At 37.1% G+C, this 26,603-nt stretch overlaps 1 protein-coding gene across 2 annotated transcripts in view; it reads left to right on the forward strand.

Annotated features, from left to right (window-relative positions):
* The window catches only part of PCCA (propionyl-CoA carboxylase subunit alpha), a 472,769-nt gene that overhangs the window by 351,867 nt on the left and 94,299 nt on the right, over positions 1-26,603 (forward strand). For both annotated transcript variants that reach the window (XM_004384162.1, XM_023738522.1), the window contains one exon: positions 5,309-5,407. In XM_004384162.1, coding sequence (XP_004384219.1) covers positions 5,309-5,407 — 99 coding nt within the window. The remainder of the gene's footprint in view (positions 1-5,308; positions 5,408-26,603) is intronic.

Consider the following 26,603-nt stretch of genomic DNA (forward strand, 5'->3'; position numbering starts at 1 on the left):
CCAATAAAGAGAATGATGAAAAGGAAATCAGGAAAACAATACCATTTATAATAGCCCCTAAAAAAATAAAATACTTAGGAATAAATCTAACTAGGGATGTCAAAGACCTATACAAAGAAAACTACAAAACACTACTGCAAGAAACCCAAAGGGATCTATATAAATGTAAAAACATACCATACTCATGGATAGGTAGATTCAACGTTATGAAAATGACAATTCTACCCAAAGCAATTTACAAATACAACACAATCCCGATCCAAATACCAACAACATTCTTTAAAGAGATGGAAAAACTAATCATTAACTTCATATGAAAGGGAAGAATCCCCAGATAAGTAAAGCACTATTGAAGAAGAATAAAGTAGGAGGACACACACTACCTGACCTCAGAACCTACTATACAGCTTTTGTAGTCAAAACACCCTGGTACTGGTACAATGACGGATACATTGACCAGTGGAACAGAATTGAGAACCTAGATGTAAATCCATCCACCTACAGTCACCTGATCTTCGACAAGAGTCCAAAGTGCATCAAATGGCGAAAAGACTATGTTTTTAACAAATGGTGCTAGGAAAACTGGATGTCCACCTGCAAAAAAATGAAACAGGACCCATACCTCACACCATATACAAAAACTAATCCAAAATGGATGAAAGATGTAAATATAAAACCAAAAACTATAAAGTTCATAGAAAAAAAAAAATAGGACCAATGCTAGAGGCCCTAATACACAGCATTAACAGGATACAAACCATAACCAGCAACCCACAAACTCTAGAAGATATGCTAGATAACTGGGATCTTCTAAAAATCAAACACTTATGCTCGTCAAAAGACTTCACCAAAAGAGTAAAAAGAGAACCTACAGACTAGAAAAATATTTTTGGGCATTACAAGTCAGACAAAGGTCTAATCTCTAAAATCTACAAGAAAATCCACACCTCTACAACAAAAAGACAAATAATTCAATTAAAAAATCGGTAAAGGAAATGAACAGACACTTTACCAAAGAAGACATTCAAGTGGCCAGCAGACAGATGAGGAAATGCTTGCCATCACTAGCTATTAGAGAAATGCAAATTAAAACCACAATGAGATACCATCTAAACCCGCCATTACTGATGAGAAATAAAAAAAACTGGAAATAACAAATGTTGGAGAGGCTGCGTGGAGATCGGAACTCTTACGCACTGCTGGTGGTAATGTAAAATGATACCACCATTCTGGACAATGATATGGCTCTTCCTTAGAAAGCTAGAAATAGAAATACCATATGATCCTGCAATCCGACTCCCAGTAATATATCCTGGAGAAGTAAGAGCCATCACATGAATAGACGTATGTACACCCATGTTCATTGCAGCATTGTTCACAATAGAAAAAGCTGGAAACAACCTGGATGGTCATCAACAGATGAATAGATAAACCAACTATGGTACATACATACATACAATGGACTATTATGCAACAATAAAGAACAATGATGAATCTGTGAAGCATCTCTTAATATGGATGAAAGTGGAAGACATTTTGCTGAGTGAAATAAGTCAGTCACAAAAGGACAAATACTGTATGAGACCACTACTGTAAAAACGCACAAAAAAATTTACACACGAAAAGAAACAATCTTTGTTGGTTACAAAGGATGGGAGGGGTGGGGGGGAATACTAAATAGACAGTAGGTTTAAGTGGTAACTTTGGTGAAGGTTAAGACAGTACACAATACTGGGGAAGCCAGCACAAGTTGTACAAGGAAAGGTCATGGAAGCTCGATACACACATCCAAACTCCCTGAGGGAACGAATTGCTGGGTGGAGGGCTGTGGAGACCATGGTCTCGGGGAAACATCTAACTTAATTAGCATAACACAGTTTATAAAGAAAATGTTCTACGCTCTACCTTGATGAGTAGCGTCTGGGGTCTTAAAAGTCTGTGAGCAGCCATCTAAGATACTCCACTGATCTCACCCCTTCTGGAGCAAGGGAGAATGAAGAAAACAAGGTATAAGGGAAAGATTAGTCCAAAGGACTAATGGACCGCAACTACCACGACTTTCACCAGCCTGAGTCCAGTACAACTAGATGGTGCCCAGCTACCACCACTGACTACTCTGGCAGGGATTACTACAGAGGGTCCCAGACAGAGTTGGAGAAAAATGTAGAACAAAATTCTAACTCACAAAAAAAGACCAGACTTACTGGCCTGACAAAGACTGGAGAAACCCTGAGAGTATGGCCTCCGGATACCATTTTAGCTCAGTAATGAAGTCACTCCCGAGTTTAAGGGTTCAGCCAAAGATTAGACAGCCCTGTAAAACAAAATGAGACAAATGGGGCACAACAGTCCAGCGACAAGGTGTAGAAGGCAGGAGGGGACAGGAAAGCTGGCAGTAGGGAACCCAAGGTTGAGAAGGGATAGTGTTGACATGTCGTGGAGTTGTTAACCATTGTCATAAAACAATATGTGTACTAACTGTTTGGTGAGAAACTACTTGTTCTGTAAACCTTCATCTAAAGTACACTAAAAATCAAAATTAAAAAAAAAGAGGCTGTACCGTTTTCCACTTTTGCCCAAAATGTGTGAGAATTCAACTTCTCCACATCCTCACCAACATTTGTTATTACCTGTCTTTTTGATTATGGACACCCTAGTGTGTTTGAAGTGATATCTCATTATGGTTCTTATTATTTTGCATGATTCCTCTGCCATTTTTTAATGAGAAGCTTGATTTTTTCATTTGAATTTATTCATTTTTCAGTTCCTTCCAAAAGAGAATTTGAAACTGCTTCTAGATAAGACAGAGTACAATTAAATTAGTAAACTAGAAATGAAAACTCTGTACTGAGGTGAGGTGGAGGAAGCAAATAAGTTTGCATCAACTGTATTTAATGGAGTTGACTTATCTCGGGTTGTAGTAAATCAGTTCCTTCTCTAATATGATTTCAGTAAATGGACTTTTTTCTCAGTTCCTCCTCATACACAGTATAGATGGCAATTAGAGGTTCATTCTGTCATTCCTATTGATTTGAAATTAATGTCAAATACAAATTTTAAATTATTATCATTCAAAAATATTTATAGGCTGTAACTTTCTTCTTTTAATAAATAGAACAAAGCCTTGAAAATTGATTATTGAGCTTGTTTAACCTTTTAAATTTAGAAGCAATTTCAAAGCTCACTTTGCTTAATTTCAAAGCTAATATTGAGAGCTTTTCTAGGAAATGTTTCATTACATAAGAGAATATTTAATTTGGGGCAGTTAAATAGAATAATTTTAAAGTATATTAGTGCTGCTTTAATCAAAACTGTAGCTTTCTGCTTCTTGGCTCTTTACTGTGTCGTGTTTTAATAGTAAATAATTTATGAAGTAGTATGACTATTTGACCTTATTTTAAAACTCTGTGAAGTGTAATAAAATCAGTAGAGGAAGGAAGAAAGAAGAAAACAATTTAAGACCTACCATGACGAGAATATCAGTAGAGATGTTCATATGTTAACTTAATCTTTACAGCAAGCTACTAGATTTTTTTTTTTTTTTTGGTATCCTGTGGGAGCATCATTATTTCTTTTTTTTTGTTGTTGTTTATTGTTGGAGTTTAAGTGAAAGTTTACATTTTCAAGTTAGTCTCTTATACAATAATTTATACATACATTGTTACGTGACCCTAATTGCGCTCTCCATAATGTGACAGCACCCTCCTCCTTTCCACCCCTGATTTCCCATGTCTGTTTAACCAGCTCCTAACCCTCTCTGCCTTCCCATCTCACCTTCAGACAGAAGCTGCCCATTTAGTCTCATGTTACTAGATATTTTTTTAACTATATTGTAGTTTGAACACTTAAACTCAGAGAGTTTAAATAACTCCAGCTTAGTAAATAACCTCAATTTAGTAATCCACAATGTCAAGTGAGGTCCAAGTCAGTGTGATTCCAAAGCCAGTGTTCTTTCTTCCTGATTACTGAATGCAGTTCCTGGGTGGTACAAAAGATAAACTCACTTGGCTATTAACTGAAAGGTTGGGGGTTTAAGCCACCCAGAGGTGCCGCAGAAGAAAGGACTGGTGATCTACTTCTGAAAAACCAGCCACTGAAAACCCTGTGGAGCACAGTTCTACTCTGACACACATGGAGTCGCCATTTGTCAGAGCTGATCAACAGCAACTAATCCGGTTAATTACTAAATAATTACCGTATATATAGGGAATCAGGAAATCCAGAAACACAAATGAACACATGGTGTATGTCCTACCGATAATTATTACATAGCCAATAACCCATCTTTGTTTCTAAACTTTATGGTCACATTATAGGGGAAAATATATACACATAACTATGTATTCAAACATATACATATATACTTCTAAGCACTATAAGTCTATATCTTTTATTTTAATGAATGATTGTCTTTTACAAGAGTTAAGTAATAATGGGGTGATTTTTAGGGATCATATATCTTGACTCTGCTACACATTTATTTTGAAACTTGAACAAACTTTTAACTATCCGTTTGCTAAACTATCTGTTGTAGACTTAAAATAATAATGTCATTTCTTCCTTTCTATCATATTTAAGAGTTAGGGAATACTAATCAGAGTGAACAGAAAGAAATAATTAATACTACTTTTATGTTAAATTAGCTTATTTTTTTCTTTCAATTACTTTTATATTATTTATTTAAAAGTTAAATTATTTCTCTTAAGAATATCTCTGCTTTAAATGATTATGGGTTTTTTTTGACATCTCCATGGTTGATGACTTCATGAAATTAGTCATTTATGATCGACAGAAGTATGACAGAACTTGCAAAGTTTGAATGGACTTTGGACGTTCAAAACCAAAGAATTTTGCCTAATTAAAGCTTCTGTTTAATTAAGATAACAATGCATAGTCCTTCATTAAAATTAACACAAAAAAAGTTCTTTGGTCCTTGGAGAGGATATTATATGCAAGCCCTGTTGTGTGGGTTGCAAAGTGTCACTGGAATTTATATGCATTACTTGTCTAATTGCAGTAAATGTAGCATGTCCAGATAGGTTTAGAGTTAGAAGGCTGTTTGTTACTTACTGAGAATTACTTGAAGCCTCAGTCCCAGAGGCAGCTGTCACAGGTCCTTCACCTCTCCCCAGAGATGACTAAGAAGACTCTGTTGTTGGACCCTGTCTTTCATGGCTGGAGCAGTAAACATGACAGGTTGTTTGGGAGCCATCTGTTTAAAATGGCTGCTGCTCTGTATGCAGCAGTGAACTTGAGATCAGTTTTCTGTCTTTCTTCATGGTAACAGTCTTATTTGGTGTCACAACAGGTGGAAGTTGATGGATCGAAACTAAATGTGACCAGTACGTGGAACCTGGCTTCGCCCTTACTGTCTGTCAATGTTGATGGTACTCAGAGGACTATACAGGTAAGTTCAAAATCCTTACCAGGTCGTAGGTGGTTAATATTGACAGGTATAGTAGGGATATAGTAGGGAAGGGCTGTATTTTATTCATATTAGACTTTTTATAGTTGAAAACATTTTTCTGTGTGAGAAACTCTTAAATTCTCTCAGCCTGAGGAATTACCTTTTTCTTTTCCTCAGGCAGTCTAGGAAGGTCAGTGTATAACACGTTGTTGTAAATGAGGCAGCCTGCATGCTTTTCTAAAAGCAGGAGAAGATGAGCAGTTCCTTTGGCAGAGTGGGTTTTTAGTTACTGAATTACCCTCCTTTTCTACTCTCTTGTGTAGTCTTTTAGGTCAGCCAAAACACGAGTCCTTCAGGGTGACACACTGATGATACCTTTTAAAAATTCAGTAATCTTACTTTATTAACCTTCCATTTTCCCCCAATACAAAATTTCTTGCATTGAGGAGATGAAGCCTTGAAATCCAGAGTTAGTAGAATGTTCTTTATAATCAGTGACCTCCATTTTAAAGTAGAAAATTATGACCAGAGATTCTGCCAAAATTCCTTCACCTCACCTCATAGCTGAGGTTTAGGGTGCCAAGAAAAAACAAAAAGGAATGTGTGATACCACATACAAATGAGAATCATAAAGCCCCATAGCATTAATGCTTGTTCTTTTTATTTTTATGAAAATGTTTTTGAATTCTCTTTACTTGATTCTACATAAGTGCTGTTGTTTAAAACCTGGAGAAATCAAGAGAATCACAGATGAAAACCACTCTTTACCAAATTCATGTACCTCTGTTTGAAACTATGGGGCAGAGGAGTCTAGAATCCCCCAGTAAAGATTTGATGAGTGACCTGATTTTCAACTCAGATTAAACTGGTATATTATCTCTGGTTGAACTCTCAGTAATGAGCCCCATATTTTCACAGTGGTTTTGTGATTTGTTCCTCATATGTTGTTTCATATTCTTAGTCCCTGTCGTATTTCAAGTTTTCTATCTTCATAACTATATAAACTTAAACTCTGGTGTACCGCACTTTGGGACCCTTGAAAGAAAAGTACCTGCATAATTTCATATCTCTTGTATTCATTTATTATTGTACCTTCAAAAAATACGGCTTTGCTACATTTGTTTATGTTCAATAGACTGTACTCTGCACTGAATTTGCTATGGTTCAGGCATTCATGGGTTTTCATTTGGGGCATCATAATATGACCTCTCTGTAGTGAGTAGAGAGAAAAACTAAACAAAGTCCTATTATGTAAATTTTTGCATCCTGATATTTTTAGCATCCTTTTCAATGACTATATAGATAGTTGTCTTGATGACATTTTTACATGTAGAGTTTATAGTGAAATTAACACTGAATATATATTTAGAATAACCCCTAGAAGTATTTTTCCTAACACAGGAATGTTGTTGTTGTAAGGTGCAGTCGAGTCAGTTCCTACTCATAGCGACCCTATATACAACTGAACAAAACACTGCCTGGTCATGCGCTATCCTCACGATCATTGCTATGTTTGAGCCCATTGTTGCAGCCACTGTGGCAGTCCATCTCGTTGAGGGTCTTCTTTTTTGCTTACACTCTACTTTACCAAGCATGATGTCTTTCTCCAGGGAGTGGTCGCTCCTGATAACATGTCCAAAGTACATGAGACGAAGTCTCGCCATCCTCTGTTCTGAAGAGCATTATGGCTTTACTTCTTCCAAGACAGATTTATTCGTTCTTCTGGCAGTCCATGGTATATTCAAATTATATGCCAACACCATAATTCAAAGGCATCAATTCTTCTTCAGTATTCCTTTTTCATTGTTCAGCTTTCACATCCATATGAGGCGGTTGAGAATATCATGGCTTGGGTCAGATGCACCTTAGTCCTCAAAGTGACATCTTTGCTTTTTAACACTTGAAAGAAGTCTTTTGCAGCAGATTTGCCCAATGCAGCATGTTGCTTCATTTCTTGACTTCTGCTTTCCAGGGGTGTTGATTGTTAATCCAAGTAAAATGAAATCTTTGACAGCTTCAGTCTTTTTCCATTTATCGTGATGTTGCTTATTGGTCTAGTTGTAAGGATTTTTTTTTTTTCTTTATGTTGAGGTGTAATCCATACTGAAGGCTGTAGTCTTTGATCTTCACCAGTAAGTACTTCAAGTCCTCTTCATTTTCAGCAAGAAGATTGTGTCACCCTCCAATCCTTATGCTGTATTCTTCTTCGTATAGTAAACCTTCTCGGATTATTTGCTCAGCATACAGATTGAGGAAGTATGGTGAAAGAACACAACCCTGATGCACACCTTTCCTGATTTTAAACTACACAGTATCCCCTTGTTCTGTCCGAACAACTGCCTCTTGATCTGTGTACAGGTTCCTCATGAGCACAATTAAGTGTTCTGGAATTCCCACTCTTTGCAATGTTATCCATAATTTGTTATGATCCACACAGTCAAATGTCTTTGCACAGTCCATAAAACACAGGTAAACATGTTTCTGGTATTCTCTGCTTTCAGCCAGGATCCATCTGACATCAGCAATGATATCCCTTGTTCCATGTCCTCTTCAGAATCTGGCTTGAATTTCTGGCAGTTCCCTGTCGATGTACTGCCGCAACCGTTTTTGAATTATCTTTAGCAAAATTATACTTGTGTGTGGTATTAATGATATTGTTCAATAATTTATGCATTCTTTTGGATCACCTTTCTTTGGAATGGGCACAGATATGAATCTCTTCTAGTCAGTTGGCCAGGTAGCTGTCTTCCAAACTTCTTGGCATAGACGAGTAAGCACTTCCAGCCTTGCATCCATTGTTGAAACATCTCAGTTGATATTCTGTCAATTCCTGGAGCCCTGTTTTTTGCTAATGCCTTCAGTGCAACTTGGACTTCTTCAGTACTTTCAGTTCTTGAGCATATTTTACCTCCTGAAATGGCTGAACGTCGACCAAATGTTTTTGCTACAGTGACTCTGTGTATTCCTGGCATCTTCTTTTGATGCTTCTTGTGTCGTTCAGTGTTTTGTCCATAGAATTCTTCAGTGTTGCAACTTGAGGCGTGAATTTTTTCTTCAGTTCTTCAGCTTGAGAAATGCCCAGCGTGTTCTTCCCTTTTGGTTTTCTAACCCAGGCCTTTGCACATTTCATTATAATACTTTACTTTGTCTTCTCGAGCCACCCTTTGAAATCTTGTATTCAGTCCTTTTACTTCATCATTTCTTCCATTCACTTTAACTACTCTACATTCAAGAGCAAGTTTCAGAGTCTCTTCTGATATCCATTTTGGTCTTTTCTTTCCCTCCTGTCTATTTAATGACCTCTTGCTTTCCTCATGTATAATGCCCTTGATGTCTTCCCACAACTTGCCTGATCTTCGGTCATTACTGTGCAATGCATCAAACCTTTTCTTGAGATGGTCTGCAAATTCAGTTGGGATATATTCAAGGTCATACTTTGGCTTTTGTGAACTTGTTTTAATTTTTTCAGCTTCAACTTCAGCTTGCATTTGAACAATTGATGGTCTGTTCTGCAGTTGGCCCCTGGCCTTGTTCTGACTAATCATATTGAGCTTCTCCCTTGTCTCAAGTATAATGTTCAGGAAATTCCTTTTGAACCGTGTAAGTTTTTTGCTGGAAGAAGGTATTAATTTATGTGAAATAAATTAATTCTTAAAGGTAGATCCCTTGACTCTTTGGAAGAAGTCGTTGCTCCGCTTTAAGTGTCTTCTAACTGGAAGAAAATAAACTCTTTCAGTAAAGTAAAATGGCATGCTGAAAATAAAGTCATTTACGTTAAAAAGGTGAAGAAAGTTCCTCCTTGCCAGAGCAAGAGAATTTTATTTGCTTTCTGTGGGCATTAGCATTTCTTTTTGTCTCCAAAATATCATGTACTCCCAGTGAAATTAATAACAATTACAATAAAACCTGTGAAAGACGAAAACTGTGCAAGGTGGAAACCTGTCAGAGAAGGAAAACTAAAGTATTTTCCACTAATAGAGACTGAAAGAAAAGTGGTAAGACTGCACCCTGTTAAAGGCAGAAGACTTGTGAGACTGCGAAAAACAAGGTGGTTCCGCCAAGCTCTGACTCTCACTGGTTTCCCTGTATAATAAGAAAAACGTTTACATAGTGCTTAGTGTGTGTCTGATACTTAGCATAGTACATCTGTTAACTCATTTAATCTTCACAACAACTATATGAACTAGGTACTATTATTAATCCCCTTTTGTAAATGAGGAGGAGTCCCTGGATGGTGCAAAAGGTTAACACGTTTGGCTACTAACTGAATGGTTGGTTGTTTGAGTCCACCCAGAGGCACCTCAGAAGAAGAACCTGGCGGCCTGCTTCTGAAAACCCTGTGGAGCCATTGAAAACCCTATGGAGCACAGTTCTCCTCTGACACCCATGGGGTCTACCATGAGTTGGAATCGACTTGTTTGGTTTTTTGGTTTTATAACGGAGGAAGCTGAGTGTTAGAGAAAGTAAGTGCTTGTTCAAGTAACACAGCTAGTGGGCGGTAGAATCAGATTTAAATCCAAGCAATCTTGCTCTAGGATCTATGTTCTTAAGCATTATACTATACTGAGGTAAGCTAACTAACTTCCTTAGGATTACAAAGCTAGAAAAATTGAGCAGAAATTTGAACTCTATCAGTCTGACCCCAAAGTTTGTGCTTTTAATTACTATGTTACAGTACTTTCCAATTTTCCTTATCAGCCTTCTTCAAATAATAATTTACCTCTCATTCATGTTTTAAACGAGTGATGCTCAAAATTTAGTTTGATTTAGAATTAACTGGAAGCCTTGTTAAAAATTAAAATCAATTGGAAGGGATCCATCCAATTTTTGGGATCCATCCCTAGAACTCTGATTTAGTAGGTCTGGGGTAGGTCTGCATTTCTTACACATTCCCACGTAATGTTGATACTGCCAGTCTGGGAGGGAGAGGACAGTTTGAGAACCACTGCTTTAAACCTTTGCGATCAGAGAGTTAGCTAGAGCCAAGTCATTTGAAACCCTGTTAATTATATAGTATGGCCTGTTCTTTAATCTTACCAAAAAAAAACCAAAACCATTGCCGTTGAGTCAATTCCAACTCATAGTGACCCTATAGGACAGAGTGGAACTGTCCCATCAGGTTTCCGAGGAGTGGCTGGTAGATTCGACCTGTTGACCTGTTGGTTAGCAGCTGAACGCATAACCAGTGTGCCACAATGGAAATCCATGGAAAAGTTTTAAGTGAGGACGTGATGATGTGAACAGAATTGTAGTGTAGAAAGAGGTTTTCTTTGGTTGCATTGTGGAGAGCAGGTTGAAGAAGAATGAGGTTACAGGCAAAGAGACAAACTGGGAGGATGTTAGAGTAATGGAGGTGAAAAATCATTTGCCTGGACAATATTAGCAGCAGTGAGGATGAGGAGCATTGTGTGATGAAGGGTTTGGAAGAACAACAGGAGGAGTACTGGTTGCTTCACGGTATTCTTTGTTGGTTTTTCTTCCGCCTGCCCTTAAGCACAGGCAGATCTCAAAAGTTTCTCCTTAACTCCTTTCTTCTCTATGCCATCTTGCTGAGCAGCATTCTTTTAAGAGTTTCAACTAAGCCCCTCCAAGCAAATAGTTACAAAATTTTGTAAGTTATAGAAATACTATTTTGTGATTTTTGGTTGGACTTGTCTTTTCACTTGTTCATGGTAAATTCAGAGAACTGTGGAGTGAATATTACTTCCGATATTTTTCAAGTGACTTTACAGTAATAACTGCTGTACCCCGCCACCCCACCCCCTGGATTTTGAGTGTAGATTTAAACTTTTTATTATTAAATATTTACTTACACAAAATGTATATATTACATCTATGTAAACGCTAAAGAATAACACACAAATCTGTTTATTCACCATTTAGATTTTAAAGAACTACCAGTATTCTGTGCTCTTCCTTGATTAAATCTTCCTTCATTAAATCCTCTCCCTCCCTGCTCACCTTTCCAATTTTTTTATTTATCATTGCTTTGCCATTTTTCGGGATATTTACATACTGTAAAACTATAAACAGTATATCGTTTAACTTTTTAAAAATAATTTATTTTTGTTGAGACTATACACAGCAGAACATACACCAATTCAACAGTTTCTACATGTACAATTCAGTGACGTTGATTACATTCTTCCAGTTGTGCAACCATTCTCACCCTCCCTTTCTGAGTTCTTTCCCCATTAGCATAAACTCACTGCCCCCTAAGGTTCCTATCTAATCTTTCGAGTTACCGTTGTCAATTTGACTTCATATGGAAAGATCTTAAAAGAGCATAATGCTCAAGGCAGACATTTTTTACTAGTTAAGCTACACTGTTGCTTCGTTTTAAGAAGACTTTAGGGGATATTTTTGGTTTAAAGTTTAAAGATTATCTCAGGGCAATAGTTTCAGGGGTATATTCAGCCTTCATGGCTCTAGAAAGTCTGGATTCCATGAGAATTTGAAAGTCTGTTCTGCATTTTCCCCTTTTCGATCAGGATCCTTCTGTGAAATCTTTGATCAAAACATTCAGTAATGGTAGCTGGGCACCATCCGGTTCTTCTGGTTTCATGGCAAAGGAGGCAGTTTTTCATGGAGGCAGTTAGCCACACGTTCCATTTCCTCTTCCTATTCCTGACTCTCCTTCTTCCTCTCCTGCTCCAGGCGAATGCAAACCAATTGTTGTGCCTTAGATGGTTGCTTGCAAGCTTTTAAGACCCCAGGCACTATGCAACCAACTGGGAGGTTGAACAGAAGCACTGAACATGTTATTAGGCCAGTTAACTGAGATGTCCCCTGAAAACATGACCCTAAACTTTGAAATCAAGGAACCAAATCCCATGAGGTGTTTGGTTGTACATAAGCAGCCCCGGCAGCTACTCTTTTATGTATGTTGTTTTTGTTATTTTACAGGTATCTATCGCACAGCTTTTGCCAATTCAGCTATTTGCAGGTGTGCAACTTATTGACATCACTTACAATAATAGCAGCCCTACCCTTAATCAACTCGATTTTTCTATCACCGCAAACCGAAAGTTAGTACTCCGTAAGCACGTTTTTGAACTTTATGTAAATTGGTACCATCCTCTATATATTCTTCTGTGAGTTGCCCTTCCAATATAATATTTCTGAGATTCATCCGTGTTGATGCACACGGCTTTAGTTTCTTTCCATGTATATTTTATTGCATCGTATTAATATGCCAGCATTTATTTATTTATTCTTCCTATATAGACATTTGTGTTGTTTTTATTATTTTGCTCTCACAAACAATGCTTCTGTGAACATTCTACTACATGCTTCCTCTTAAAGCAAGAGTTTCTCTCGGGCATATACATAGGAGTAGAATGGCTTGGTTGTATGGACTATGCATCTTTTAATCCTACACATTAATGTCAAATAGTTTTCCTTATGTGACTGTACCAATTTTTGTGTCCACTAGTAGTGATGATAATGTTGATGAGATTAATAATATGAATAATAAGCTAATCTTATTGCATACTTACTATGTCAGACACTAACCTACCACTTTATATGTATTAATTTATTTAATTCTCACAACAATCCAGTAAGGTATGTACTGGTGTTATTCCTCATTTTCCTACTAGGGAAACTGATACTTGTAGATGCTGAATCACATGCCCATAGCATTTTTCTAGTAAACAGAAGAGCCAGAATTTGAACCTAGGAATCTGCCCTTAACAGTTTTGCTTCATATCCTAGTCAACACTTGATATTCCCAGACTACTTAATTTTTTCTGGGCAAGTAGGTTGAAATGGTATATCTTTGTGGTTTTAATGTGCATTTCCCTGATTAGTAATGACAATGAATATTTTAAATATGTATATATATATTGACCATCCTATTTTATCTTCTGCAAAATATCTGTTCATGTCTTTTGTCCATTTTTCTCTTAGATTGTTTGCCTTTTTCTTTCATAAAAGTTCTTCATGTGTTTTGGATCCTGATCTTCTGTTAGCTAATTAGTTATATGTGTTACAAATAACTTTTCCCAGTTCGAAGCTTGTTCTTTTAACAGTTTAAGTTATCCAGGTGAAGTTTTAAGTCAGGGATTTAATGTCAGAGTTTTCAATCTTTTCCTTTATGGTTTGTATATTTAGTATTTGTTTAAATAATCTCTTTTTATTCCCAAGCTCATAAAGATAAAACCAAAAACCAAGTCCACTGATCTCAAGTTGATTCCAACTCACAGCAACTCTGTAGGACAGAGTAGAACTGCCCCATAGGGTTTTCAAGGTTGTAATCTTTATGGAAGCAGACTGCCACATCTTTCTTCTGTGGAACAGCTGGTACATTCAAATTGCCAATCTTTTAGTTAGCATCTGAGTGCTTAACCAGGGCTCCTGTTCATAAAGATACTTGCCTATATTTTCTTTTAAACCTAAAAACCAATTTTAATCTTCAATTCTGATTTTTTAACGTCTTTATTGAGATATAATTCACATGCCATACAATTCACCCATTTAAAGTGTACAGTTTAATGTTTTCTTTATATATGCACAGGTATGTGCAACAATCACCAGTCTGTTTTAGAACTTTTTTTATTCCTTCAAAAAGGAACCCTGTACCTTTTAGCTACTGTACCAGTAAGCCCCTGCCCCTAAGCAACGATTAACCTATTTTCTATCTTTATAGATTTCCCTGTTCTGGACTTTCATATGAATGGAATCATACACTATGTGATCTTTTGTGGCTGACTTCTTTCACCGTAATGTTTTCATGGTTCATCCACGTTGTAGCATATATCAGTACTTCATTCCTTTTTATGACCAAGTGGTATTCTGTTATATGTATATACCACATTTTGTTTATCCATTCATCCATTGATGGACGTTTGAGTTGTTTCCACCTTTTGACTATTGCGAATAATGCTACTTTGAACATTCGTGTACAAGTTTCTGTGTGGACAATATGTTTTCATTCTTCTTGGAGTGGAATTGCTGGGTCATATGGTAACTCTGTGCTTAACCATTTGAGGAACTGCCATACTGTTTTCCAAAGTGGCAGGACCATTTTCCTGAGCACCAGCAGTGGTATGAGGGTTCCGTTCCAATTTTTCTACGTTATTCCCAACACTTTTTATCTGACTTTTTGGTTCTAGCCATCCTAGTGGGTGTGATGTTTCTTCTAAACTTTTTAAGGTGTACTTTTCACATTTAAATCTTTAATCCACCTAGGATTGATTTTTGTGTATGGTATGAGGTAGAGATCCAATTTTATTTTATTTTTTAAAAAAGATAACCAGTTATGCCAACATTACTTATTGAACAGCCACATTTTTCTTCCCTCTTTGTAGCTTACCACCCTCTCCCCTGCACTCGACTACTAGCAGAAAGGTTGGTGGTTCGAACCCGCCCAGAGGGTTTTGTTTCGTTTTTTTTTAATTTGTGCTTTAGGTGAAAGTTTACAGAGCAGATTAGTTTCTCATTAAACAGTTAATACACGTTATTTTGTGACGTTGGTTGCCAACCCCGTGATGCGTCAGCGCTTTCCTGTTCTCTCTTGCCTTCTTGTCCTTGCTTCTGGGCTGGTGTGCCCATTTAGTCTTGTATACATGGTTGAACTGTGTGTTATTATTGTTTGTTTTATAGGGTTTGTCTAATCTTTGGCTAAAGGGTGAACCTCAGGAGGGACTTCAGTACTGAATTAAAAGCGTGTCTGGGGGCCATACTCTCGGGGTTTCTCCAGTCTCTGTCAGGCCAATAAGTAAGTCTAGCCTTTTTTTATGAGTTAGAATTTTGTTCTACATTTTTCCCCACCTCTGTCCAGGACCCTCTATTATGATCCCTGTCAGAGCAGTCAGTTGGGGTAGCCAGGCACCATCTAGTTGTGCTGGGCTGAGTCTGGTGGAGGCTGTGGTAGTTGTGGTCCATTAGTCCTTTGGACTAATCTTTCCCTTATGTCTTTGGTTTTCTTCATTGTCCTTTGCTCCAGATGGGGTAGGATCAGTGGAGTATCTTAGATGGCCACTCACAAGCTTTTAAGACCCCAGATGCTACTCACCAAAGTAGGATGTAGAACATTTTCTTTATAAACTATGTTATACCAATTGAGCTAGATGTCCCCTGAGACCATCTTCCCCAGCCCTCAGCCCAGTAACTCGGTCCTTCAGGGAGTTTGGATGTGTCTGTGAAGCTTCTGTGACTTTGCTTTGGTCAGGTTGTACTGACTTCCCCAGTATTGTGTGCTGTCTTACCCTTCACCAAAATTACCACTTATCTATTGTCTAGTTAGTGTTTTTCCCTCTCCAACTCTCCCCTCCCTCGTAACCATCAAAGATTGTTTTTTTCCTGTGTATAAACCTTTTCATGAGTTTTTATAATAGTGGTCTCATACACTATTTGTCTTTTTGTGATTGACTTGTTTCACTCAGCATAATGCTCTCAAGATTCATCCATGTTATGAGATATTTCGCAGCTTCATCATTGTTCTTTCGTCGGTGCATAGTATTCTGTTGTGTGTGTGTACCATAGTTTGTTTATCCATTCATTTGTTGATGGGCACTTAGATTGTTTCCATCTTTTTGCTATTGTGAACAATGTTGCAGTGAACATGAGTGTGCATATGTATATTTGTGCGATGGCTCTCATTTCTCTAGGATATATTCCAAGGAGTGGGATTGCTGGATCGTATGGTATTTCTATTTCTAGCTTTTTAAGGAAACACCATATCGTTTTCCAAAATGGTTGGACCACTTTGCCTTCCCACCAGCAGTGTATAACAGTTTCAATCTCCCTGCAGCGTCTCCAACATTTATTATTTTCTGGTTTTTTTTTAATTTGTGCCAGTAATGTTGGGGTGAGATAGTATGTCATTGTAGTTTTGATTTGCATTTCTCTGATGGCTAGTGATTACGAGCGTTTCCTCATGTGTCTGTTAGTTGCCTGAATGTCTTCTTTGGTGAAGTGACTGTTCATATCCTTCGCCCATTTTTTAATTGGATTATTTGTCTTTTTGTTGTAGAAGTGTTGGATTTTGATGAGCATAGTGTTTAAGTTTTAGAAGATCCCAGTTATCTAGCTTATCTTCTGGTGTTTATGTGTTGTTAGTTATGATTTTTATCCTGTTTATGCTGTATATTAGGGCCCCTAGTGTTGACCCTATTTTATCTTCCATAATCTTTATAGTTTTTGGTTTTATATTTAGGTCTTTGGTCCATTTTGAATTAGTTTTTGTGTGTGGTATGAGGTGTGGATCCTGTTTCATTTTTTTACAGATGGACATCCATTTTTGCCAGCACCATTTGTTAAAAAGACTGTCTGTTCCCCATTTAATGGACTTTGGGCCTTTTTGACAGTTTTTTGAGTACTCTGTGTGTGCAGTGGAAACCATAAAGATTACAAAATCCTATCTCCAATAAGTACCAAAGATCCTCTGCTTTAACTATTTGTCTTTATTTATTTTTTTTACTGTAAGTGTTTATCACCGTTGCCTGTCATTCCTAGGTGGTTATCCCCTTTAAGGCAAGTTTTTGAAAGTGAACCATGCCATCTGTGCTTTTATAGATCAAGCTACCACTCATCCACTAATCTCTAAAGACGGGGAAAATTATAGAAATTCAGAATTCTATATCAAACTGTGAATAAATCTGCTTTTTTTTTTTTTAAGTGTTTCTTTCTCCACCACTGTTCTATACCTTCAACAAGATTTATTTAGATAGTAATTGAGGAAGCATTCAGAGTACTGCCCAATACTTGTCCTTTATCTATTTTGCTAACTTTGTAATCAGTTCACTGCATAGAGCTTTTTCAGTAAACAACTTTCTTACAACTGCTCTTTCAAATTCATTCTCTCACCTAATTCTTTGCTTTCCCTACGTAAAATCACAGACAGTTCTTATAGTCTGTGCAGTTAAAATCCATTGCCATCAAATCGATTCTGACTCATAGTGACCCTATAGGACAGAGTAGAACTGCCCCATAGGGTTTCCAAGGAGCAGCTGGTGGATTTAAACTGCCAGCCTTTTCAATAGCAGCCATAGCTCTTAACCACTGCACCACCAGGGCTCCAAGTAATAAATAAGCCATATTTGATTTGTAGAGGGTGTGTTAAATGTCTAGTTCATTAATATCAAAACTCGTAAAACCTCTCCTCCCTGAACTCAGTAATACCTTAGACTGAGAAAACTTCAGTAGGGAAGATGAGAATGTTGCTTCTTCTTCCTTGCTTTATAACCTCCCTCACTTGATAGCTGCTATATTAGATCTTTCCAAAGTTGCAGTAAGGGATAAAGACAGTAGGTACAAGACAAGAAAAACTAAGTTGACTGGGACAGGTGTGACCTGGCATTCATGCTTTCTGGACATGACAGATGTCCAAAGGTGGCTGGTTCCCTTCTAGAATACTTTCGTGGATTTTTCAGACACAAACCCATCACTGGGAATTTCTCACCATCATAACCCTTGATTCAGGCTATGCCTTTTCCAGTTACCTTCAGCCTCCCGATTTCCAGCAGCCGACCCCTCTGTTGATTGTTTCTCTCTCCAGATGTTCTTTTGGGGCAGGGTCGTAATGACCCCACTTGGTTCTCTTTTGCATGGCCCATATCTGGGCCACAGGAAGTATGTATAAGTCCTTGCTCACCAAATGCTTGAAGTACAAGCTTCTCTTCTTGCTCTGCCACCAATCAGGGATTGCTCCATCTCCCCTAGGAGTCCCTCAAAATCAAGGGGATACATGGACAACTAAGTGAGTCTAATGAAGTTCCTTTCACTTAGCTTAAGGTGGTGAGAAGGGGCCCTTTCGTTCCTCCACCTGTGGGGGTGGTGGGGCAGAGGTTGAACATGAAGCCCGCTGACAGCTGTCTGAAACAATTCTCGTTAATGATCCAGTCTCCTCTAATTTTTAACTTATATTCTCTTGAGATGGGCATTTTCTGGTTTCATGGTTCTGCTAGTTAGCCTAGTCTAGCATCTTACTTTAGGATGTGTGGGTACTTAGCAGCTATTTCATTTTATTACTGAAACCCTGTGACTACATGAAAACTAGCATTTAATATCTTGATCTGATTAGGTGATGAAATAGTTGGGGAGGCAGCATACCTGTGCTTTAGGAATTATCTCCCTGTTCCTCTTTACAATCAGGTCACCCTGTCTGTTCACACTCCTGGTTTTCATTAACCTGATGAGCTTAATATTATCCATTCATTTCTTTAAATTAAAAACAATTTATACTTTGGCAAGTACCATCTTTTGGATAATGTATTTCATAGGTTTACTAACTTCTTTTAATTGAGCTAAACTGTTCCCTGATTTATTGACTTTGATTTACACTGCCTTGCTGAGTTCCTGGCACATGTAAAGGACTTAATAATGGGATTGATAGGGTGGGTAGATAGGTAGGTGGGTGTGTCGGTGGATGGGTAGATGAATGGATGGCTAAATAGTCATCTTATGTTTTAGAATTTCAGAAAGTCATCCTCTCTGTACCTTTATTTAAAGATTCAATTTCTTTTAAGCTTTTATCAAATTAAGCTATGTTCATAAGAAAGCCTTCTCAGCAGTTTAATTCCTGACCTTTCAACATTTGCAAAACACATACTCTACTAGCTAGTGTAGCTGATTGATCATTGCAGATACAGATTTGCGGTAGTTTCTGTGAGAGCAAAGAGAAACAAGAAGGCTCTAGAGAACCTGCCCACAAAGGTATCTTTCTTATTAAGTACTTTTCTTTCCAATTAAGTGTCTTTTCAACTTGCCTCCATTTGCTCTGGGTAACACCTAACCTGTCTTAGGCCAACAGTACCACCTATTGATAGGTATAGAAAAAGGCCTGAGTCCTGATGACCTCTTTTCTGGCTCAGAGGTTTGTGCTCCCACTGGTCTCTCTCTCTTACCCTATGTCACTGATTATTCATTGCTCCATTAAATCTAGTTCGCACAATCTCTAACTCCAGTATACTCATCTAGCTGCTTTACTGTTTCTCCTCTGACTTAAAGAAAATCATACTTTGGAAAAAATTCTAATCATTGTCGATAACCTTATAGGATAGAGCCAGTGATGTATCTCTCAGTAGAAGGAGAATTTCATGTATTTTGAAATGAAACAATTTATAATAAAGAACCAGGACCATAGACTTTGAAAACTCTTAAAAATAGTTAAAGTTCCCCCTCAGAACTTTTATACATTTTTATCTATTCCTTTATCCTCTAATAATTGAACAAACTTTTCCTCAAATACCATCATTCAAAGAAACCAAATTAATAGTATTTCATGTTTTCTTTTTCGTGTTGTGTAGTTAGTAGTGTTACAGAGGTTTTTTTCTACATTGCAAGTGTAGAGTATGTCAGTAATGATGTTAATAAACACAGGTGTTTATGGTACAGTCTGAGAACCTAACAATCATTTCTCTCTCTTTTTTTTGTGGAAAGATGTATTCTGATTTCTAAATTACCAATTTAAAAAGTTTTGGAATAAAACAGCATTGTCCAATAGAAATATAATATGAAATATAATAGGATTATAATCTTATCGTATGAACCGTATTTTATATATATGTACACACATATGTATACATACATACATGGAGCCCTGGTGGCGCAGTGGTTAAGAGCTTGGCTGCTAACCAAAGGTCGGCAGTTAGAATCTACCAGTCGCTCCTTGGAAACCCTATGGGGCAATTCTACTCCATCCTATAGCATCACTGTGAGTTGAAATCAACTCGATAGCAACGAGTTTATATATATACACACACATATTTATAAAGTAAAAAGAAAGAAGTGAAATTAATTTACTTAATATATTTTAACTCAAGATATCTACGATATTATCATTTGAACATGAAACAATATAAAAAATTATAACTGAGATACCAGAAATAGCGCACACACTTGACACGTGCATGACAACCCAATACTAGTATCTTAAGCAATGGAAAAATTAAAGTGAAATCGTATTTAACAGAAAAATATTTTATACTGCTTCAGTTTTTTTAATTTAAAGTTAAATTGATTAAAATTGTATAAGATGAAAAATTCCGTTTCTTAATCACACTGGCCGCATTTCAAGTTCTCAATAGCCACAAGTGGCTAGTGGCTACTGGGTTGGACAATGCAGAAATAAAGCCTTTTGTAAATCATAGTATAATTATAGACAAAAAAGCGTGTATTGGTTTTTAAAGTGTTCCCCATCATTCAACCAAAGTTTTGGTATTTATAATTTAAAATTAGGAATAGATTAACTGAATTCATTTTTAAACAGAGTATACATGTATCTTCTAGTTGAGAGACTTTTTTAATGTAGAAGCTTATCAAACATTGGAGTGATTTTTTTTTAAAAAGTAGATGATTTTCTGCCTGTGGCATATAATTAAGGTGTTGAAACAAAACACAAGATGTAGTGTGTTCTGTGTGAGTTGAGATCACTCTGTGCTTTTTTCATGCACTCTAGCACCTTTGTAGTGTGGGACATGGTGGAAGAATAGAACTCTTTTTTGTTATTGTTATGACCGTATTCCCGTGAAGTAATTTTTTTTTACCCTGAAAGAGATTCTTCAGTTTTACTTTGAACAACTCAAATAGTTCTTCATTTCTTGCAATGTAATTTGTCTGCTGAGGTTTAATATATTGTTTCTTGTTAGCATTTTACATACTAAATTTTTTCATTTGGCATTGTCACGTTGTTTGAAAGTTTGCAAGCAGAGCAGACTAACTGCTATTGGCCTGTTTCTTTGTGTGGCGTGATTTCTTCTATCCACCTGCTCACAGCAGGTTGTCTGCAGGCCTGAAGACTAGCTAAATACTTTTGAAAATATCTTGAGGTCCTGCTAAGGTCTAACAATTTCTGCATCTGTGTGATGTGGAGCTACTCATGATGCACCTTTGAAGGATTTTTTTTTCTTTTTATTTCTTATATTCTTGTTTAAATATTTTTAACAGAAGGTAAATTTATTATAAATAACAGTGTAAAGCTGATTGCAGCACTACTGCATTCTGTATTGAATAGGTCATTGATATTCAACTAAGCGGAACTGATTTTCTATGTTAAAGCAGACAAATTTGGAAGAGTGTCACGTGAATCTCATGTTATTTAGTGTAGAATACCAGATTAAATGGATTATTTGTGAATTGATTGCAGTATTAAATAGATTATATAATATGCTAACTTAACATACTCAGTAGGCCTATATAAAATAGAATATTATATAGGCATATGAATATAATGGAAGGAAATTTTATTGTGTTTGAGGGTTGCATAATTATCTGTGGTGTATTTACAAATGCTTATATGCACAATAACTCCCACAACTTTTGAGAACAAACTTTAGTTTTGATCCTGATAAAGGTGCTAAGATAAATGTTTTAATTTAAAATCTACCTTTCATTATGAGAAATGGCTTACACTTTTGTTTGTACTTTGCCAGTACCAAAAGAGTAGTAGATTTGGAAGTAATCATCTGAAGTTTTTTAGTTCTAAAATAAAGGTTTTCCATGTTTTCTAAATGTTTCTCCCCATCCCTACCCTTAGAAGTAGCTAACTGTTATTTTGTACTATTTGCTTGTGATTGTTCTAGAGCAAACAAATGTAATATGAAACCATCTATTTAGGATGCTCAGGATATATAAAGACATAACTTAGAATCAGTAGAGGCTGGTATTTTTTTTTCTAAAGAAGTAGGAAGTGAAGGAGTAATTATTAACCATTTCCTCTTCACATGGCTGAAAACATCAGTTACAGTTATACGTCTTAGAAAGAAGCCCACCAGTCAAACAAAAATACCTCCCTTCACTAAGCTTCAAAAAATTCGGTCACAATTTAACAGCTGGGATTTATTTACAACTATAATTTAAAATATTTATTTTGATGATAGCCTTGCCTGCTCTTGTAATGTAGTCCTAGAAGATTAGCAGTTTTCTTGGTCTTTATCAGCATATCTTTTATGATTTCGGGTTGCTTTTTAAAATGTAATATAATGGGAAAATGTCTTTCTGTGCCCCCTCTTCCCCCACCCCCACCACACACACACACAAACATGCACACGCACTTTTTCTCCCCTACTATCTGTTAGCTAGACAATTATATTTTAGTGGCTGCCAGAGGAAGAGAATTTTGAATAGCATAAACATTGATTGTAGTAAACATGGAAAGGAATACCAGCAGCTAGCTGCATTGGAGACCGATAAGCCAAATCCCATAGTAATGGCCTTTAAAACATATTATCAGGTTGGAAATCAGTGAAGGGAAAAGGAAAACTGTTACTATTTCTTCCTCTTACTGTTCAGTGAGATTACTTTTAAAGGTGAAATTGCCTCCGCTTTTATTATTCTAGGAAGATATTTTTGGAACATTTGATTATTGTTTTTTGAATGATTTTGCTTTCTTGTTAGTAAACTAATCTGGTATGAATTATATGTAACTAATTTTATATGAATTTAATTCTAATAAATGTTGAACTTGTTTTGTTAACAAAGTCTTCTAAAACATTCTTTAAAGAAAAAAAAGATATTTTTAAGTGTTGGAGCAGACTGTCAAAATAAGAAAAGAAGGAATTTTTTATCAAGCTATGAAATGCCATTTTAAAAAGCGAAAGGGGTAAAATTTTTGAAGAAAATATTTCAATAGGGGTGGAATACATTTCATGAAAATAAACTTTTATCTTGCCTTTTGCTGTTAGCTTATCAAGTGTCAGTCCATGTTTGTTTTGGCGTTCCTCAGACTCATTGTAGGCAGTGCGTACTTTGTTCTTTGTGGATTCCAAAACCTAATTGTCTTAATCTTAGACTGTGGGAAAAGTGTATATTCCTGCTTCCTGTATAGAGGTAAATTCCAGTTTTGAATTAAATTTTATTTCCTTGCTTTCCATTACGTTAATTCTTATGCTGAAATATATCAGGTTTGGGCACATTTTTCTTCCTTTTTTTTAAGCAAGCATACAGATTGTGGTAGTGTGGTGAAAAGATACAGGCTGTAGTCATTATATATGTAACTGTGACTTGCTTTAAATTAAATGCAAAGTTAAGGACAACTTATTGGTATTTATATCTGTGATTTACATATTCATTAATTGTGTTTTTTAATGTGAAAATCCAAGTTTTGAAATCTATTTCCATTTTATATGTTGCAAAATTACTTGTGTTTGTCTGGGAATGAGTCTAACCCTTATAGGGTAAGGAAAAGGAACTATTATTTTTTTTTAATATCTTTTAAGTAGAAAGCATTTTATGCTTACTGAATGCCAACAACGACCTAGACAATGTTGTAGACTCTTGAGATAAAGCAGTGAAGAAGACATACATTCTAATCAAAGGAAGTAGATTCCAAACATGGAAACACATAAGCAAATAAGATAATTTTAGTATTAAGAGGGTCAGGGAAGAATATATAAAACAGAGTAAGTGAGAGGAAGTGACTAGAAGGGGATAGCTTTAGGATAGTTAACACTGAGTTGAGACCTATGATGAGAAAGGGGAGAAGGGGGCAGCCATGCAAACATCTGGGGGAAGAGAGTCTCAAGCAGAAGGAATGGCAGGTGCAAAAGCACTGAGACAGGATCACGCTTGGCATGTGTGGAGGATAGAAGGCCGGTATCTTGAGGACAGTTAAGGAGAGTGGACAAAGATGGGCAGGGACCAGACCATAGGTGATCTTTGTCAGCCAAAGTGTTTGTATTTTATTTGAAATGCATTACAAAGCTTTTGGAGGGTTTTGAATAGGAGAATGTATGACGTGATTTAAAATCACCGCTGTGAGGAGAATGGACCACTGTAAAAATGGTGTAGGGGTGCCGTCTGACCTCCTCTAACTTCACAACGGGGAGAGAGAATCATTATCAGCATCAGCAGCCCAAAGTTGATGCCTATGAGGTGGGGGTCAGACATGCCTCTGCTCTGCAATCTTTTGACCAATTCTGGCACCAGTTGTCCCTCCCACAGCATTCTCTACTTCTCTGCTGGGTTCAATAATTTGTTGCAGTGCTCACAGACCATACTCACAGTTATGGAGTTTATTAGGGGAGTAACAGGTTATAATTCAGGCTCAGGAATGCTAAGGATACAATTCTTCCATCAGGACAGCTTTTTCTCAGCCGTGCAACAGGCAGGTCTCTCTGGCCCTCGGTCCCTCAGCCTGACCTCTGCCCTGCTCAGACAAGTGTAACAAAGCTCTTTTAGCATTGCCAGTAAGTGCCTGGAGACACCCTGCTCAGCCAGTAAGCCTCACAGCCTTCTCGCTCCATGGGCTGGGAAGTCCCACCATGCCGTCTCCTGATTCCTGCCATCTTGCTCCGCTGTCTTCCATGTTACAGCTCCTCTCTCTGTCTCCTGGATCTAGCAGGTTCTCAGTGCAGGGATTCCAGGTCCAAGGGATGCACTCCACTCCTGGCTCTTCTTTCTTGGTGGTGTTGAGATCGTCCCTTCCCACCTCTGGGATGGCTCATTTTAAGCCTAGCGGGATGGCAAAACTGACCGATCCTCTTGTTAGGGTTCCATGCACCTTACTTACATTGTTAGCAAGCTATCCAATCCCCTTGGTGGGTCATAAGCACCTCATTTGCATAGTGCTCACTCAGTCGTTTTGTGGGAGTTACAAAGACTGTGGCTAGAAGGGTCATATTAAATAATTTACTACACCGTAATCACAGATGGGGGAGACAGAAAATCATTTATGTGACCATTGCAGTATTCCAGGTAAGAGGTGCTGATGGGTTAAACCAGGAGGAGGCCAAATCCATTAGCTGCCTGTGTTTGTACAGCCAGGGAATTAAGAGTGGTTAATACATTTTAGTTGGTTGAGAAAAAATTATAAGAGTAAGTGTTTCATGACACATGAAAAGTATATGAGATTCAAATTTCAGTGTCCATAAATATGAGCTTATTGGAACACCGTTACATTCGTTATTGTCTGTCTGTGGCTGCTTTTGCAATTTTTGTCAGACATAGAAGCTGACTGTCTTAACTTGCTGTACATGCCAGTTCAGTGGCTTAGCAGTGGTAAAGTTTTATAGTAATTTTTTTAGCTTAGGCAGGGCTGAGATTGAATTTTTTCCGCATAAGAAGAACTGCCTTTAACCACTATTATAGTACACTGAATGACTGGAAATTAGCTTATGCCATAAGTTTGATAATGTTTCTTAATGAATTCCACCTACAATTGCAAGGCAAAGCAGCACTTACATGCAAAACTTATGCTGTGGTAAAGTCATTTTGACAGCTAATGTTGTTCGAATCACAAGTAATGTCAAGCTGCTTTTTACACTCTGTACTGTCAAAAGTTAGAAGATCATCTCCGTTTCCACACAAATTTGCAGCGGCTGTGTTTTCTAAGCTCGAACTACGGCTCCAGCAGCATTTTTTTGGAACTCAATGCAAGTGCAAAGGAATTTTCCATATTTTCAAATCCATTTAACTATACATTGAGGAGGGGTCCGCTTAACCTTCAACTGGAAGTGATTAAACTGTGGTGTAATGTCATGCTAAAAGGCAAATATCAAGAGAAGAAGCTAACAAAATTCTATGAATGCCTTCCAAGTGATGAATATACTCAAGTAAAATTGTATGCTTGTGGATTGATGTCAGTACCTAGAGCTCGGCTGCTAACCAGAAGGTCAAGCAGTTCGAATCCACGAGCCACTCACTCCTTGGAAACCCTATGGGACAGTTCTACTCTATCTTATAGGGCTGCTATGAGTCAGAATCAACTTGACGGAACGAGTTTGGTTTATCTAGATGTTTTCAAAGTTGAAAAATGTAAAACTCCATTACAGATCAGCATCAACAGATAAACATTTGCAATTGATTTTGATGATAGGCAACTAGTTTTAAACCCCAATTAAAATGCTATCCCTAAAAAAAAATTCCCTGCTCCTCATTAGTAAATCAGTTATTATATTTTTGAATTTTGTCAACAAAAAGTTGTGGAAACCTGTTTTCTCTCTTGTTATATAAGTTGCTATGTAATATCCTCAGTTTTGCCTCTGGGTCTGCAAAACCTAAAATGTTTACTATGTGGCTCTTTACAGAAAAAGTTTACTGTCCTGGCTTAGACTAAGATGGTAAAAAGTGAGCCACTTGGATGGAGGGAGAACAGAAAAGATTGACTGATTAGATATCAAAGACGTGAGGAAACTTCAGGAATTAAGGGTTAGCAACGACCAGTGACTGATGGTGTTATTTACTTACTGAGATGGAACATACATACATATATTAAATATACATATATATATACACACATACATATGTTTCTTTC

Source organism: Trichechus manatus, unplaced genomic scaffold (assembly GCF_000243295.1).
Source record: "Trichechus manatus latirostris isolate Lorelei unplaced genomic scaffold, TriManLat1.0 scaffold00118, whole genome shotgun sequence".
NCBI lineage: Eukaryota > Metazoa > Chordata > Mammalia > Sirenia > Trichechidae > Trichechus > Trichechus manatus.